The 15,609-nt window shown below is 38.6% G+C and overlaps 1 protein-coding gene across 9 annotated transcripts in view; it reads left to right on the top strand.

Moving 5' to 3' along the window:
* Positions 1–15,609, top strand: part of neo1a (neogenin 1a) — a 479,989-nt gene that overhangs the window by 431,093 nt on the left and 33,287 nt on the right. For 8 of the 9 annotated variants that reach the window (XM_061887530.1, XM_061887535.1, XM_061887537.1 and 5 more), the window contains exons 18-22: positions 6,336–6,474; positions 9,450–9,557; positions 10,132–10,326; positions 15,179–15,211; positions 15,387–15,455. In XM_061887530.1, the coding sequence (XP_061743514.1) occupies positions 6,336–6,474; positions 9,450–9,557; positions 10,132–10,326; positions 15,179–15,211; positions 15,387–15,455 (544 nt within the window). The remainder of the gene's footprint in view (positions 1–6,335; positions 6,475–9,449; positions 9,558–10,131; positions 10,327–15,178; positions 15,212–15,386; positions 15,456–15,609) is intronic. The other variant, XM_061887531.1, reaches the window with a different exon arrangement.

Genomic DNA, 15,609 nt, shown 5'->3' with positions numbered 1-15,609 from the left:
AGGCGACAAGATGTTATTAGACACATTTACAAGGATAATTCTGGAAAATCCCTTATCTGCTTATTGTGTTAATTGTGTTTTAGTGAGATTATAAAGTCATACCTGAAAGCAACACAGATGTCCAAAATACTGTGTAATAATACGATGAAAATAGACGACTTTTAGCCATGAGTGGTGTTGGGCTGAAATGTCCGCTCCAAACAATAACGTCGCAAGCACGCGTCAACATTCCGCAACGTTTTCAACAGGATACCTCGCGGGAAATTTAAAATTGCAATTTCGTAAACTAAAAAGGCCGTATTGGCATGTGTTGCAATCTTAATATTTCATCATTGATATATAAACTATCAGACTGCGTGGTAGGTAGTAGTGGGTTTCCGTAGGCCTTTGAGAAACAAAGTCTCCAAAGCAGAAGCGTAATAGAAAATATCTAATAACAAACTTGACCGCATCCACGTCATTCAATGATTCAATTTACTCCGAAATGAGCTTAGTTTAAGGAAATCCAACTACATCTCCAGCTTAAAGACAGCAACAGTCCATTCCAAACTGTTAATAATAAATAGGTTACCATTGCTCTCTGTTTGAGGAATTTTAGTTTATCAAGCCTTTTTAAACATTCCTCAATACAAGTTAAGTGTAACCCGTAGTTACAAACTTAACTGCTTCTTGAACAGGGTTCGAAAATGAAGAAATCTGTATATTGAAGCAAATTTCACCACAAGAAACAATGTAAATATCAGTAATGGTTTCCAGCTTCTGCAAAATTTCCTATTTTAGTACATTTTTTTGCTTTTTGAAGACAATATATAGTGCTATACAGTACTGTGTATCTAATAAACATAACAAGGTGTGATGGATCAACTTTCTATCTATTAACAAAACAAAAAAACTACAATGTGACGAACCCCAAGATGCAGAGACGGTGGCAGGCATTGAATAGGAAAACATAATTTGATGTCCAAAAATATAAAAATGGAAGGCAAAACACAAACCAGAAAAACCGGAGACATGTAGCAGGAACAATAATTGAACCAAGGAACAGCTCACAAGCGACGAGGAACCAGGGAGAACTGGAAACAGAAAGCAGTCCACGGCATAAGACAACGACAAGTCATAATGACAATAATCCAGCCCAGACTGGATGGGAAGGCAGGTTCAAATAGCAGCAGGCTGATTGACACCAGGTGTGGCCAGGTGCCAATCAGCCACAGCTGAGGGGATACAGCACTCAGGGAGACAAACAGGAAACAGAACCAAAACAAGAGCGCTGACAGAAAATGCTACACATAACACACACAGAGGAAAAACTAAAACACAACTAAACTGTCAGTGGCAAGCCTGACAAACAACAAGCTGCTGTCCTCTGTATATGCTGCTCTGCCAATAGGCGTACACACACAGAATTCCCTTTGGTGCCCTCACAAACGATCAGAAATCATACAAATCGTTACCCCTAACAAGCATACTGCTACAATAGTAAACATTTGAAAAAGTAAAACCCACTTCTAGCAGGGGTAGGGAACCTATGGCTCGCGAGCCAGACATGGCTCTTTTGATGACTGCATCTGGCTCTCAGGTAAATCTGAGTTGACATTGCTTGACACGATAAGTAATGAATAATTCCACTTGTAATCACAGTGTTAAAAATAATGTTGAAAATATAAAACATTCTCATGTATTTTTAATTCATCCATCCGTTTTCCTACCGCACCTGTTCAAGAAGTTGTGTTAATGGTAAGAAGTTGTTTATTTATTATTGGTTAGTGTGGGGCTTGCTCTCCTGGGGGGTTCTTCACACCACCAAGCACCGACATGAGAGCCTCTTTCAGGGTTACAATTTTGTTTTATTTTTCAATAGTTTCCAGCAGTTGTCTTTTTCTCTTTCGTTCTCGCTCGCACTCTGGCTCCAGCTCCAACCCTGTCTCTCCTCCTGGCTGCTGCTTATAACAGAGCGACGGGTGATTAGATAACAAGGCCCAGGTAGGCCATTATACGCACCTGTCGCTGATTTCGAGGCCGGTCCTGGCACACCCTGCTTCGCTGCAGGCCCGCAGGCCACGCCCCCTCCACAGTTAGCTTCAGAATACCAATGTTATTACAAAGAATAAGAGACCTATTATACTCTAGAAATGTTGGTCTTACTTAAAAACGCACGCGTTTAGTTGTGTTCAGTGTTGAAAAAAATATTAAATGGCTCTTACAGCAATACATTTTAAAATATTTGGATTCTTGGCTCTCTCAGCCAAAAAGGTTCCCGACCCCTGACTTATAGGAACACCATGAAAGGAGGAGAAAGGAGCAGACAGACAGAGGGAGGAATCAGGGGACTAGCCGTGTGTGTGTGTGTGTGTGTGTGTGTGTGTGTGTGTGTGTGTGTGTGTGTGTGTGTGTGTGTGTGTGTGTGTGTGTGTGTGTGTGTGTGTGTGTGTGTGTGTGGTTGTGTGTGTGTGTGTGTGTGTGAGCTTGTAAGAGGCGCCGCTGAACGAGACGTAGTGTGTTTTCCTCTGCTGTGAAAAAGTATGGTTTGGCATCTTTTTCCAGAAAAGTCCGGTCTGATCACAATTAAGACTTGCTTTGGTACGAAGCCTTCTACGTACTCACGGTTCCTATGTCGGTATTGTATTGGCAGTGAGAAAGTTGTATTATTAACATGCAGTAACTAGATTACATCCTCATACACATCAAAGCATGAGTAAGCAGATTCAAGATGGCTATTGAGAGAAAGGCTCATTCGTGCATTAGCCACCAACAAATTGTCAACACCACAGCTGTATTGTTTGAGCGCAGCCCAGTCACTTCAGTTCCTGCTTAAATTACCGTGATTCCCAAACTGTGACAGTGATTAAGGAGCTCTACAGGCTTCATTATGTTTCTATCCAATTAACTAAATCCAATATATTAACAAGTCTATTATCCAGGGCTTTCTTTCTATCTGTCAACTATTCTTTGTGGTAGGCTTACATCTCTGCTTCTACATTCTGCATTATATTCCATCTTCTATTGGAACATTCCCACTGGAGAACAGCACATGAATCTTAAAGACTGTTAGAGCAGTGGTTCTCAACCTTTTTTCAGTGATGTACCCCCTGTGAACATTTTTTTAATTCGAGTACCCCCTAATCAGAGCAAAGCATTTTTGGTTGAATAAAAGGAGATAAAGAAGTAAAATACAGCACTATGTCATCAGTTTCTGATTTATTAAATTGTATAACACTCTAAAATATTGCTCATTTGTAGTGGTCTTTCTTGAACTATTTGGAAAAAAAGATAAAAATAACTAAAAACTTGTTGAAAAATAAACAAATGATATAATTATAAATAAAGATTTCTACACACAGAAGTAATCATCAACTTAAAGTGCCCTCTTTGGGGATTGTAATAGAGATCCATCTTAATTCTAAACATTTCTTCACAAAAAAAGGAATCTTTAACATCAATATTTATGGAACATGTCCACAAAAAAATTGGCTGTCAACACTGAATATTGCATTGTTTTTTTCATAGTTTATGAACTTACATTCTTATTTTGTTGAAGTATCATTCAATAAATATATCTATAAAGGATATTTGAATTGTTGCTGTTTTTAGAATATTTAAAAAAAATCTTAAGTACCCCTTGGCATACTTTCAAGTACCCCCAGGGGTACGCGTACCCCCATTTGAGAACCACTGTATTAGAGAACACGGACAAGACATCTTTTGATATTCTGTATGAATCAGGAAAAGTTGGGATGTTGGATTTCTTTATAATGATAACTAAAGACACGTGAAAAATATTGGGATTCAAAAATGTTCAAAGTTGGTAATGAACTTATCGTACTTTCCGAACTATGGAGCACACTGGTATATAAGCCGCACCCACTAAATTTTAGAAAAAAATCATATTTTTCCATAAATCAGCCGCACAGGACTATAAATCGCAGCTATATATGAGTTATTTAGGTTGAAATATTTACTACATACTTTAAATTGACTTTAGTGGATCGTGAGATCGACAGGCGGATCGGTGCGGCGTCTTCAGTAATGCGGACGTTGTACCGATCCGTTGTGGTGCAGAAGGAGCTGAGCCGGAAGGCAAAGCTCTCAATTTACCGGTCGATCTAAGTTCCCATCCTCACCTACGGTCATGAGCTTTGGGTCATGACCGAAAGGATAAGATCACGGGTACAAGCGGCCGAAATGAGTTTCCTCCGCCGGGTGGCGGGGCTCTCCCTTAGAGATAGGGTGAGAAGCTCCGCCATCCGGGAGGAACTCAAAGTAAAGCCGCTGCTCCTCCACATCGAGAGGAGCCAGATGAGGTGGTTCGAGCATCTGGTCAGGATGCCACCCGAACGCCTCCCTAGGGAGGTGTTTAGGGCACGTCCAACCGGTAGGAGGCCACGGGGAAGACCCAGGACACGTTGGGAAGACTATGTCTCCTGGATGGCCTAGGAACGCCTCGGGATCCCCCGGGAAGAGCTGGACGAAGTGGCTGGGGAGAGGGAAGTCTGGGCTTCCCTGCTTAGGCTGTTGCCCCCGCGACCCGACCTCAGATAAGCAGAAGATGATGGATGGAGGGATGGATGGAGTAAAACGACTTATCAAACAAAATACGGAGGGCCAAATGGCACAACGTTAAATAAAATACTGAATCTTTGAATAAATCTTAATATGTGTCATGAAACTATTATTGGAATAAAACACATAAATGTGTCATCGATTTGTTTAATGTAACATTTAATTTAACTTTATTGATTTCCTTATTTCATGGTTTTATTAATTATATCATGATTTAATTTAATGTTTCATTATTGGTTTCATCATTTTTGATTTAATTAATTATTGACACAAGTAATCATTAAAAAGATTGATATATTTTTGTCCAATTTTTTCCCCGTCGGTACTTCATAAAATTAATTTTATCTGTTAAAGTCAGCGGGCAGGGATAAAACAAAAGCAGTCCCATCATTGCAAGGGGAAGTGTCAGGTGACCAATCAGGCTTTGACGGCTGAGTTTGATGGATAACATTTTTAATGAAACACTGACAAGGAACTAATGGGACTCAATTAATCGAATAGTCATAAATAATGAAATTGATGATTATTTAGTTAGTCAAAAAATTGACTGATGAAGTAGTTTTTAAAATCATGAAATAATCATATCAATCATTGACTCAAATCAATAATCAAATAAATCATTTTAAAAAATGTTAATTTAAATAAATAAATTGACGCATTTTTCAACACATTCATGTATTTGATTCTAAGTAAAAATCAATTAATGACAATTAATTATTTCCATCTGCGATCCCGTCCAAGGTTTCTCATTATAATCCCATTGGGTTGAGTTTTTCCTTGCCCTGATGTGGGATCTGACCCGAGGATGTCGTTGTGGCTTGTGCAGCCCTTTGAGACACTTGTGATTTAGGGCTATATAAATGATCTTTGATTGATTGATTGCCTCACAATACGAAGGTCCTGCAGTCCTGGGTTCAAATCCAGGCTCGGGATCTTTCTGTGTGGAGTTTGCATGTTCTCCCCGTGATTGCGTGGGTTCCCTCCGGGTACTCCGGCTTCCTCCCACTTCCAAAGACATGCACTGGGGATAGGTTGATTGACAACACTAAAATTGGCCCTAGTGTGTGAATGTGAGTGTGAATGTTGTCTGTCTATCTGTGTTGGCCCTGCGATGAGGTGGCGACTTGTCCAGGGTGTACCCCGCCTTCCGCCCGATTGTAGCTGAGATAGGCGCCAGCGCCCCCCGCAACCCCAAAAGGGAATAAGCGGTAGAAAATGGATGGATGGATGATTGCTTGATTGATTGATTGATTGATTGATTGATTGATTGATTGATTGATTGAAGATTAATGTATTTAATTTTAGCCCATTTGGGTCTGCATGCTAAGAAAAGATGTTGTCCATTAATGTTTACATTAATGCGTACCGTTTACATATTATCCGATACGGGTGCCAAATTGGTGCCAGTGCTTTGAAGGCCTACTGAAATGAGATTTTCTTATCCAAACGGCTGCTGGCTATGATTATAAACAATGTTCAGATGTGAGGAGCCCTACAACCCGTGACGTCACGCGCACATCGTCTGCTACTTCCGGTAAAGGCAAGGCTTTTTTTATTAGCGACCTAAAGTTGCGAACTTTATCGTCGATGTTCTCTACTAAATCCTTTCAGCAAAAATATGGCAATATTGCGAAAAGATCAAGTATGAAACATAGAAGGGACCTGCTATCCCCGTTTAAATAAGAAAATCTCATTTCAGTAGGCCTGAATTTTGGTAGTTGTGATAGATTGTTTCGAAGAGAATCTAAACTCCTGTGTCTTCCATCTCCCAACAGACGGCCAACTCCACCAGCCTGAACCACGTGGTGTCTGGACTGAAAGCCAACACGCTCTACGAGTTCTCCGTCATGGTGACCAAAGGCCGCCGCACCAGCACATGGAGCATGACAGCCCAGGGCACCACCTTTGAAACTAGTACGACTAATACAAACACACTCACAAAAATGTTCTAAATTATTCAAGCCTGCTTAGTTGCATTGTGGTTAGAGCAGGAGTCACCAACCTTTTTGAAACCAAGAGCTACATCTTGGGTACTGATTAATGCAAAGGGCTACCAGTTTGATACACACTTAAATAAATTGCCAGAAACAGCCAATTTGCTCAATTTACCTTTAATAAATAACTCTTTATATATATATATATATATATATATATATATATATATATATATATATATATATATATATATATATATATATATATATATATATATATATATATATATATACATATATATATATATATATATATATATATACATATATATATATATATATATATATATATATAAATATATATATATATATATATATATATGTATATATATATATATATATATATATATATGTATATGTATATATATATATATATATATATATACATATATATGTATATATATATATACACATACATATATATATATATATATATATATATATGTATATATATATATGTATATATATATATATATGCATACATATATATATATATATTCATACATATATTCCGTCGTACATTTTTTGTCCGTTTACGGAAGGTTTTTTGTAGAGAATATATGATGAAAATAACACTTAATTGAACGGTTTAAAAGAGGAGAAAACACACAAAAAAAGACAATTTAATTTTGAAACGTAGTTTCTCTTCAATTTCGGCTCTTTAAAATTCAAAATTCAACCAAAATAAATGAAAAGGAAAACTAGCTAATTCGAATCTTTTTGAAAAAATTAAAAAAAAAATTTTTATTGGACATTATTAGTAATTTTTCCTGATTAAGATTAATTTTAGAATTTTGATGACATGTTTTAAATAGGTTAAAATCCACTTTGAAATAAGATTTAAATTTGATTCTACAGATGTTTCTACATTTGCCAGAATAATTTTTTGGAATTTTAATCATAATAAGTTTGAAGAAATATTTTACAAATATTCTTTGTCGAAAAAACAGAAGCTAAAATGAAGAATTAAATTAAAATGTAATTATTATTCTTTACAATAAAATAAAAAAAAATACTTGAACATTGATTTAAATTGTCAGGAAAGAAGAGGAAGGAATTTAAAAGGTAAAAATGTATATGGTTTTAAAAATCCCAAAATCATTTTTAAGGTTGTATTTTTTCTCTAAAATTGTCTTTCGGAAAGTTATAAGAAGAAAAGTAGAGAAATAAATGAATTCATTTAAACAAGTGAAAACCAAGTCTTTAAAATATTTTCTTAGATTTTCAAATTCTATTTAAGTTTTGTCTCTCTTAGAATTAAAAATGTTGAGCAAAGCGAGACCAGCTTGCTAGTAAATAAATAAAAAATAGAGGCACCTCACTGGTAAGTGCTGCTATTTGAGATATTTTTAGAACAGGCCAGCGGGCTACTCATCTGGTCCTTACGGGCTACCTGCTGCCCACGGGCACTACGTTGGTGACCCCTGGGTTAGAGTGTCCACCTTGATATCGGTAGCTCATGAGTTCAAACCCTGGCCGAGTCATACCAAAGACTATAAAAATGGGACCCATTACCTCCCTGCATCAAGGGTTGGAATTGGGGGTTAAATCACCAAAATGATTCCCTGCTCCCCTCACCTCCCAGGGGGTGGAAAAAGGAGATGGGTCAAATGCAGAGGATAATTTCACCACACCTAGTGTGGTACTTGAACTTCAACTTTAAACTATTACGGCTGGCTGGCTCGGAATAATGTTTGGAAATCAAGTTTCTGCTCTAGAATATGAACCCTAAAACTAAGACAGGTGTTTGGTCATCATTAGAGGGCATAATTAACAATAATAGAATATGAGCTGGCGACTTGTCCAGGGTGTACCCCGCCTTCCGCCTGATTGTAGCTGAGATAGGCGCCAGCGACCCCGAAAGGGAATAAGCGGTAGAAAATGGATGAAGAATAGAAATAAGCAATAAGATTAACTGCAGTAATTCCCGGTGTACAAGCCACTACTTTTTTCCCACTCTTTGAACTCTGTGGCTAATTTATGGATTTGTACAGGTTCATTAACTTCACATGCCGCCAAAAAATTTCGCTTCGTCACATCAGACTAGTGGTGTACCGATACCAATATTTTGGTATCAAAATGTATTTCGATACTTTTTTGTACTTTTCCATACTTTTCTAAATAAAAGGGACCACAAAAAATGCCATTATTGGCTTTATTTCAACCAAAAATCTTAGGGTAAATTAAACATATGTTTCTTATTGCAGTTTTATCCTTGGATAAAATAGTGAAGATATGCAATAACTTGTCTTTTAGTAGTAAGTAAGCAAACAAAGGCTCCTAAGTTTGCTTCTGACATATGCAGTAACATATTGTGTCATTTTCCATTCTATTATTTTGTCAAAATGATTAAGGACAAGATTTAGAAAATGAATTGTTGAACTACTTGTTCATTTACTGTTAATATCTGCTTACTTTCTCTTTTAACATGTTCTATCTACACTTCTGTTAAAATGTAATAATCACTTTTTCTCCTGTTGTTTGAGACCGGTACTTTTTAGAGGCGGTATAGTACCAAATATGATTAATTGGTATCACGGTACTGTACTAATATCGGTACAACCCTACAACAGACCAATGAATTATCTAAACGGGTCACGGTGGACCAATAAAATTGTTCACATTAAATTAAACGCACTCACACAATTATTTAGTCAGCCATTTACCGTGTTATGGACTCACCCTCGTCTTGGAGAAGCATTGAAAAATGACGGTTCTGAGGCTGTCAAACCAAAAGCAGCACTATTCAAGGCAAATTCTCATTTTGGATCTGTGCAGGAATTGTCCAGTGGTGGTAGGTAATTAGTGATGAGATCAGTCCCGAGTGTGTTCATGAAGCAATGACATTTTTTCACGAGCGTCCAAAATGTACATCATTTGTTATTTGCCTTCTAGTTCCGAGCTCCTCCCCCAAAGATGTGACAGTGGTGAGCAAAGAAAACAAACCTCGCACCATCATCGTCAACTGGCAGCCTCCTTCTGAGGCCAATGGAAAGATCACAGGTGAGTCACAGAGTTAACAGTTGTCACATTTTGCTTTACACAATTTTATCTTTAATAATAATAATAAAAGATTTTATTTGTAAAACAGCACTTTTTAAAACTGAACTGAAACTGAACTGAACTTTATGTTTTGCTCAACGTAAAGTTCAGTTCAGTTTCAGTTCAGTTTATTTTCAGTCTAACAAAAACATATGTTTGAATATCTTTTTGTTAGACTGAAAATAAACTGAACTGAAACTGAACTGAACTTTAAGTTGAGCAAACAACCTCAAGGTGCCACAGTGTAAAAAATAGTAATAATAATAGTAAAATGATAATAAAAATAAATAAAATATAAAACTAAAAACAGCCCAATAGCTAGAACCAGCATGCATGTCTATAAAAAAGGCTTTTTTAAAAAGATGGGTTTTTAAGCCTTTTTTAAAAGCATCCACAGTCTGCGGTGCCCTCAGGTGGTCAGGGAGAGCGTTCCACAGACTGGGAGCAGCGGATCTTTCAACATGAACACACTTTGGCATGTCCAAAGCCACGCTTCAACTAAATATGCTCATACACTCTGGACCCCCCTGTGCAGGTTACATCATCTACTACAGCACGGACGTCAACGCAGAGGTCCACGACTGGGTTATCGAACCTGTGGTCGGCAACCGTCTAACCCACCAGATCCAGGACCTGACTCTAGACACTACCTACTATTTCCAGATCCAAGCTCGAAACTCAAAGGGCACGGGTCCGATGTCTGAGGCTGTACAGTTTAGAACCCCAAAGAGTAAGTGCAACAACTACATACATGCTTTTAATATTATCGTCGTATGTTGATAATGCATTTTGATGATACATTCGAACTGTGTCCTGCAAATTGACGCGAACAACGAACGTGTCTTCAACAGAGTGTAACATTCCAGCTAGTGGCTAACATCCCTCCACAGTGTAAATACACTTTTAAAGTCAGCAATCCTCGCCTCCATGGCGGCAAATATACTGTTTCTTTCAACTATCGAAAATGTGTGGCGCATTATGAAGCGTAAAATACGACAACAAGACCCCGGACTGTTGAACAACTTAAGCTGTACATCAAGCAAGAATTTTAAAGAATTCCACTTTCAAAGCTTCAACAATTAGTTTTCTCAGTTCCAAACATTTATTGAGTGTTGTTAAAAGAAAAGGTGATGTAACACAGTGGTGAACATGCCCTTTCCCAACTACTTTGGCACGTGTTGCAGCCATGAAATTCTAAGTTAATTTTAATTTGCAAAAAAATAAAAAAGTTTATGAGTTTGAACATCAAATATGTTGTCTTTGTAGTGCATTCAACTGAATATGGGTTGAAAATGATTTGCAAATCATTGTATTCTGTTTATATTTACATCTAACACAATTTCCCAACTCATATGAAAACAGGGTTTGTATATCAGGATATAGATTTCAGGCCGTATCACTTCCTTTGAATGTGTATATGACACTTCAGTGAGTGTGTAGCACACTCATTAACTGTATTGACAAAGATACTGTGTTATTGTTTAATAATAGTCGTCCACCATCTGCCGGGACTGGAAAAAAAACCACTACATTTGACCTAAAAAATAAAATGAATAGTTAACAAATATAATTGTTTAGTCAGTTTTGAACAAATAGCTGGTTAACTCAGTGGTCTAGTGGTTAGAGTGTCCGCCCTGAGATTGGTCGGTTGTGAGTTTAAACCCCGGCCGGGTCATACCAAAGACTATATATATAGTCTTTGGTATGAGTATATATAGGCGGTATAGCTCGGCTGGTAGAGCGGCCTTGCCAGTAACTTGGGGGTTGCAGGTTTGATTCCCACTTCCGCCATCCTAGTCACTGCCGTTGTGTCCTCGGGCAAGACACTTTAACCACCTGCTCCCAGTGCCACCCACACTGGTTTAAATGTAACTTAGATATTGGGTTTCACTATGTAAAGCGCTTTGAGTCACTAGAGAAAAGCACTATATAAATATAATTCACTTCACTTCACTATAAAAATGGGACTCATTCCTTTCCTACTTGGCACTCAGCATCAAGGGTTGGAATTGGGGGTTAAATCACCAAAAATGATTCCCGGGCGTGGCACCGCTGCTGCCCACTGCTCCCCTCACCTCCCAGGGGGTGGAACAAGGGTGATGGGTCAGATGCAGAGAATAATTTCGCCACATTTAGTATGTGTGTGACAATCATTGGTACTTTAACTTTAACTTTAATAAGCCAAATAGTAAACAGGAAGAGAAGAGCATTACTTTATTTGGCGCTATAAGATTAAAATGATCTCACATTTCGTATCTTTTTCTTTTTCTTAGTTTCATTTAGGTCTATAGCAGTGGTTCTCAACCTTTTTTCAGTGATGTACCCCCTGTGAATTTTTTTTTAATTCAAGTACCCCCTAATCAGAGCAAAGCATTTTTGGTTGAAAACAAGAGATAAAGAAGTAAAATACAGCACTATGTCATCAGTTTCTGATTCATTAAATTGTATAACAGGGAAAAATATTGCTCATTTGTAGTGGTATTTCTTGAACTATTTGGAAAAAAAGATATAAAAAAAACTTGTTGAAAAAAAACAAGTGATTCAATTATAAATAAAGATTTCTACACATAGAAGTAATCAGCAACTTAAAGTGCCCTCTTTGGGGATTGTAATAGAGATCCATCTGGATTCATGAACAATGGATTCACAAAAAAAGAAATCTTGAACATCAATATTTATGGGACATGTCCACAAAAAAATCTAGCTGTCAACACTGAATATTGCATTGTTGCATTTCTTTTCACAGTTTATGAACTTGCATTCCTATTTTGTTGAAGTATTATTCAATAAATATACTTATGAAAGATTTTTTTAATTGTTGCTATTTTTAGAATATTTAAAAAAAAGTCTCACGTACCCCTTGGCATACCTTCAAGTACCCCCAGGGGTACATTTGAGAACCACTGGTCTATAGTGGTGACAAAAACACAGACTTTATCGTCAATCAAAGTTAACTTTTATAGCTCTTAATTTCTTTATTTAGTACAAAATGTTGCTTAAGTTGTGAGCCGATAAAAGCACGTCCTGATAAACAATTTGGCACTTTGTCAGTCAAATGACACCACACCTGTATTTGTCATGTGTGGTTTTTTTCTTAAAGTGAAGTGAATTATATTTATATAGCGCTTTTCTCTAGTGACTCAAAGCGCTTCACATAGTGAAACCCAATATCTAAGTTACGTTTAAACCAGTGTGGGTGGCACTGGGAGCAGGTTGGTAAAGTGTCTTGCCCAAGGACACAACGGCAGTGACTAGGATGGCGGAAGCGGGAATCGAACCTGCAACCCTCAAGTTGCTGGCACGGCCACTCTACCAACCGAGCTATACCGACACACACGTCCAGGCATCAAGGGAAATAGTATCACTCTTCGTGCTTCACAAAGCATCGATGCGTCAGTATCGTTTTCGTGTTGCCTCAACAAAAATACTGATGCTCTCAAACAATAATGCTCTTCATTATAATGCGCTGCAGTTCTATGGCACAATAATACAACCATTGTTAAATAAATACTTTTCTGGGTCTGTCAGTCAAAACCTACAAAAAAAAGCTTCCCTCGCTTAGAAAGGGCTGACAGTATAACAAAGCTTGAAACTTAGGCTTTACTATTTGATGGAAACTTTAACGTGTTTTCACTGTCAAGCTTTCTGTGTCAGCTCAGCTTCTTTGGTCTTGTTTTTTCCCCGCCGATGACTCATTCTTCAAATACCGCCACCTCCCTGCTCTCCTGTCCAAAGGCAAAACCCTGTAACTCAATTTTGGTCAAAACTGAGGTGATAAAAATTTTGGAGTTCCTAGGTGATATGCTTTACATTAGTGTATGCGATATTGTAATTTTTTTCCGTAAGTAAGCTGTTACGCGCATGGCAGGACCTAGCAACTACCACATAACCGCGTAGATACAACAGAAAAACCTAGTATCTCAAGGGACCAATCGGAGCTTCTTTGACAGTCGCCTTATTGTCTTTAATGAGACATTTGCACGAATGGGGGCCGACGGTCAACCTGATTATGTGATATTATGGCACGAGGGGATATTTGGAAGATTGGCCCAGGACGTTGCAAGCACCTTCATTAAATGTATTGTTCTTGATTCTTCCCCTTGCATACTCTTTTGGGCAGATAACTGTGGAAGTCAAAATGTATTTATTTTATTTATTTCGGCAATGTTCACATAAAACAAAGAACAACAACAAAAAAAGAAAAAAAAAACACTCATTTGAGCAATGATTGAGCCGAAAGGGTGTAGGTTGAAGCAACGCTTAAATAAACCTACCCCATCACAACAAGAACAAGGTTCAAAATATATAAAATCTAAAACATGCTTCACTTATATTACTTTTTTTTTAAAACAATATATAAGCAACATATATGTAGCACACGTCTCATATACACAGTTTAACATTTAAATCAAACATATACATTTGTACACTTATATATATATATCATCCATCCATCCATCTTCTTCCGCTTATCCGAGGTCGGGTCGCGGGGGCAACAACCTAAGCAGGGAAACCCAGACTTCCCTTTCCCCGGCCACTTCGTCTAGCTCTTCCCGGGGGATCCCGAGGCGTTCCCAGGCCAGCCGGGAGACATAGTCTTCCCAACGTGTCCTGGGTCTTCCCCGTGGCCTCCTACCGGTTGGACGTGCCCTAAACACCTCCCTAGGGAGGCGTTCGGGTGGCATCCTGACCAGATGCCCGAACCACCTCATCTGGCTCCTCTCGATGTGGAGGAGCAGCGGCTTTACTTTGAGTCCCTCCCGGATGGCAGAGCTTCTCACCCTATCTCTAAGGGAGAGCCCCGCCACCCGGCGGAGGAAACTCATTTCGGCCGCTTGTACCCGTGATCTTATCTTTTCGGTCATGACCCAAAGCTCATGACCATAGGTGAGGATGGGAACGTAGATCGACCGGTAATTTGAGAGCTTTGCCTTCCGGCTCAGCTCCTTCTTCACCACAACGGATCGGTACAACGTCCGCATTACTGAAGACGCCGCACCGATCCGCCTGTCGATCTCACGATCCACTCTTCCCTCACTCGTGAACAAGACTCCTAGGTACTTGAACTCCTCCACTTGGGGCAGAGTCTCCTCCCCAACCCGGAGATGGCATTCCACCCTTTTCCGGGCACATATATATGTATATATATATATATTACATATACACAATTTATTTAAATTCCATATAAAGTGGTAAAATAAAATAAAAATAAAATAAAAACTGGACGCTGTACACGGCTCTTGCCCAATGTGCAAACGCAGAATGGGGCCCACCCGAGATTGTGATATAAATATCTGGAGAAAGGGCACACGTTCATGAGAGCAGATTCAATTCGTGGCTCAATCGGCCAGAAAATGAAAGCTCAAGAAAACATCTATACGTGTGATGACTTTGTAGATCTTTGTAAGACGGCATCAAGATAGATTGGTTTTCCTTTGTTTTCTCAACATCAGCTAGAAGTGAGTTACTAGGTTTTGCCTTTGGACGGGAGTGCTGTCTTTCCTACTGACTTGCTGCTCTTTGTCGCTAACCTGTTGTGTTTTTTTTTGCATTTTATTCTCTCCTTCTCTGCTGTCCTTAAGCTGAGTCCTCTGACAAAATGGCTAATGACCAAGGTAAACCCCCACCCCCCACCCTCCCACGCACTTCTGACTGTGCTCCTCTCCCTAAAGATGTCCAACTTGTGAGCTGGCTGTTAATATGACAGAACCACAAGTCATATATCCACGTCAAAACTTCCTTTCCGAGACATTTTCCCTTATTATAACGGGTCTTTCTGTCCACCCACAGCCTCAAATCTCCCATCCAAGCCTGGACCTTCGGGCAACCAACTTCCCATGGATCCTGGGTCAGCAGTTGGTAAGACTTTTACACATTTTCCTTTCTTCCATGTTGCGCTACTCATATAATGTGTTTATAGGGATGGGGACACAAATTCTGTCAGTATCAATTAAAGGGGAACATTATCACCAAACCTATGCAAGCGTCAATATATACCTTGATGTTGCAGAAA

The sequence above is a fragment of the Nerophis ophidion genome, linkage group LG25 (genome assembly GCF_033978795.1).
Source record: "Nerophis ophidion isolate RoL-2023_Sa linkage group LG25, RoL_Noph_v1.0, whole genome shotgun sequence".
Classification (NCBI taxonomy): Eukaryota; Metazoa; Chordata; class Actinopteri; order Syngnathiformes; family Syngnathidae; genus Nerophis; species Nerophis ophidion.
Note: the sequence above shows the minus strand (reverse complement) of the source record. Positions and strands in the feature narration are given on the sequence as shown.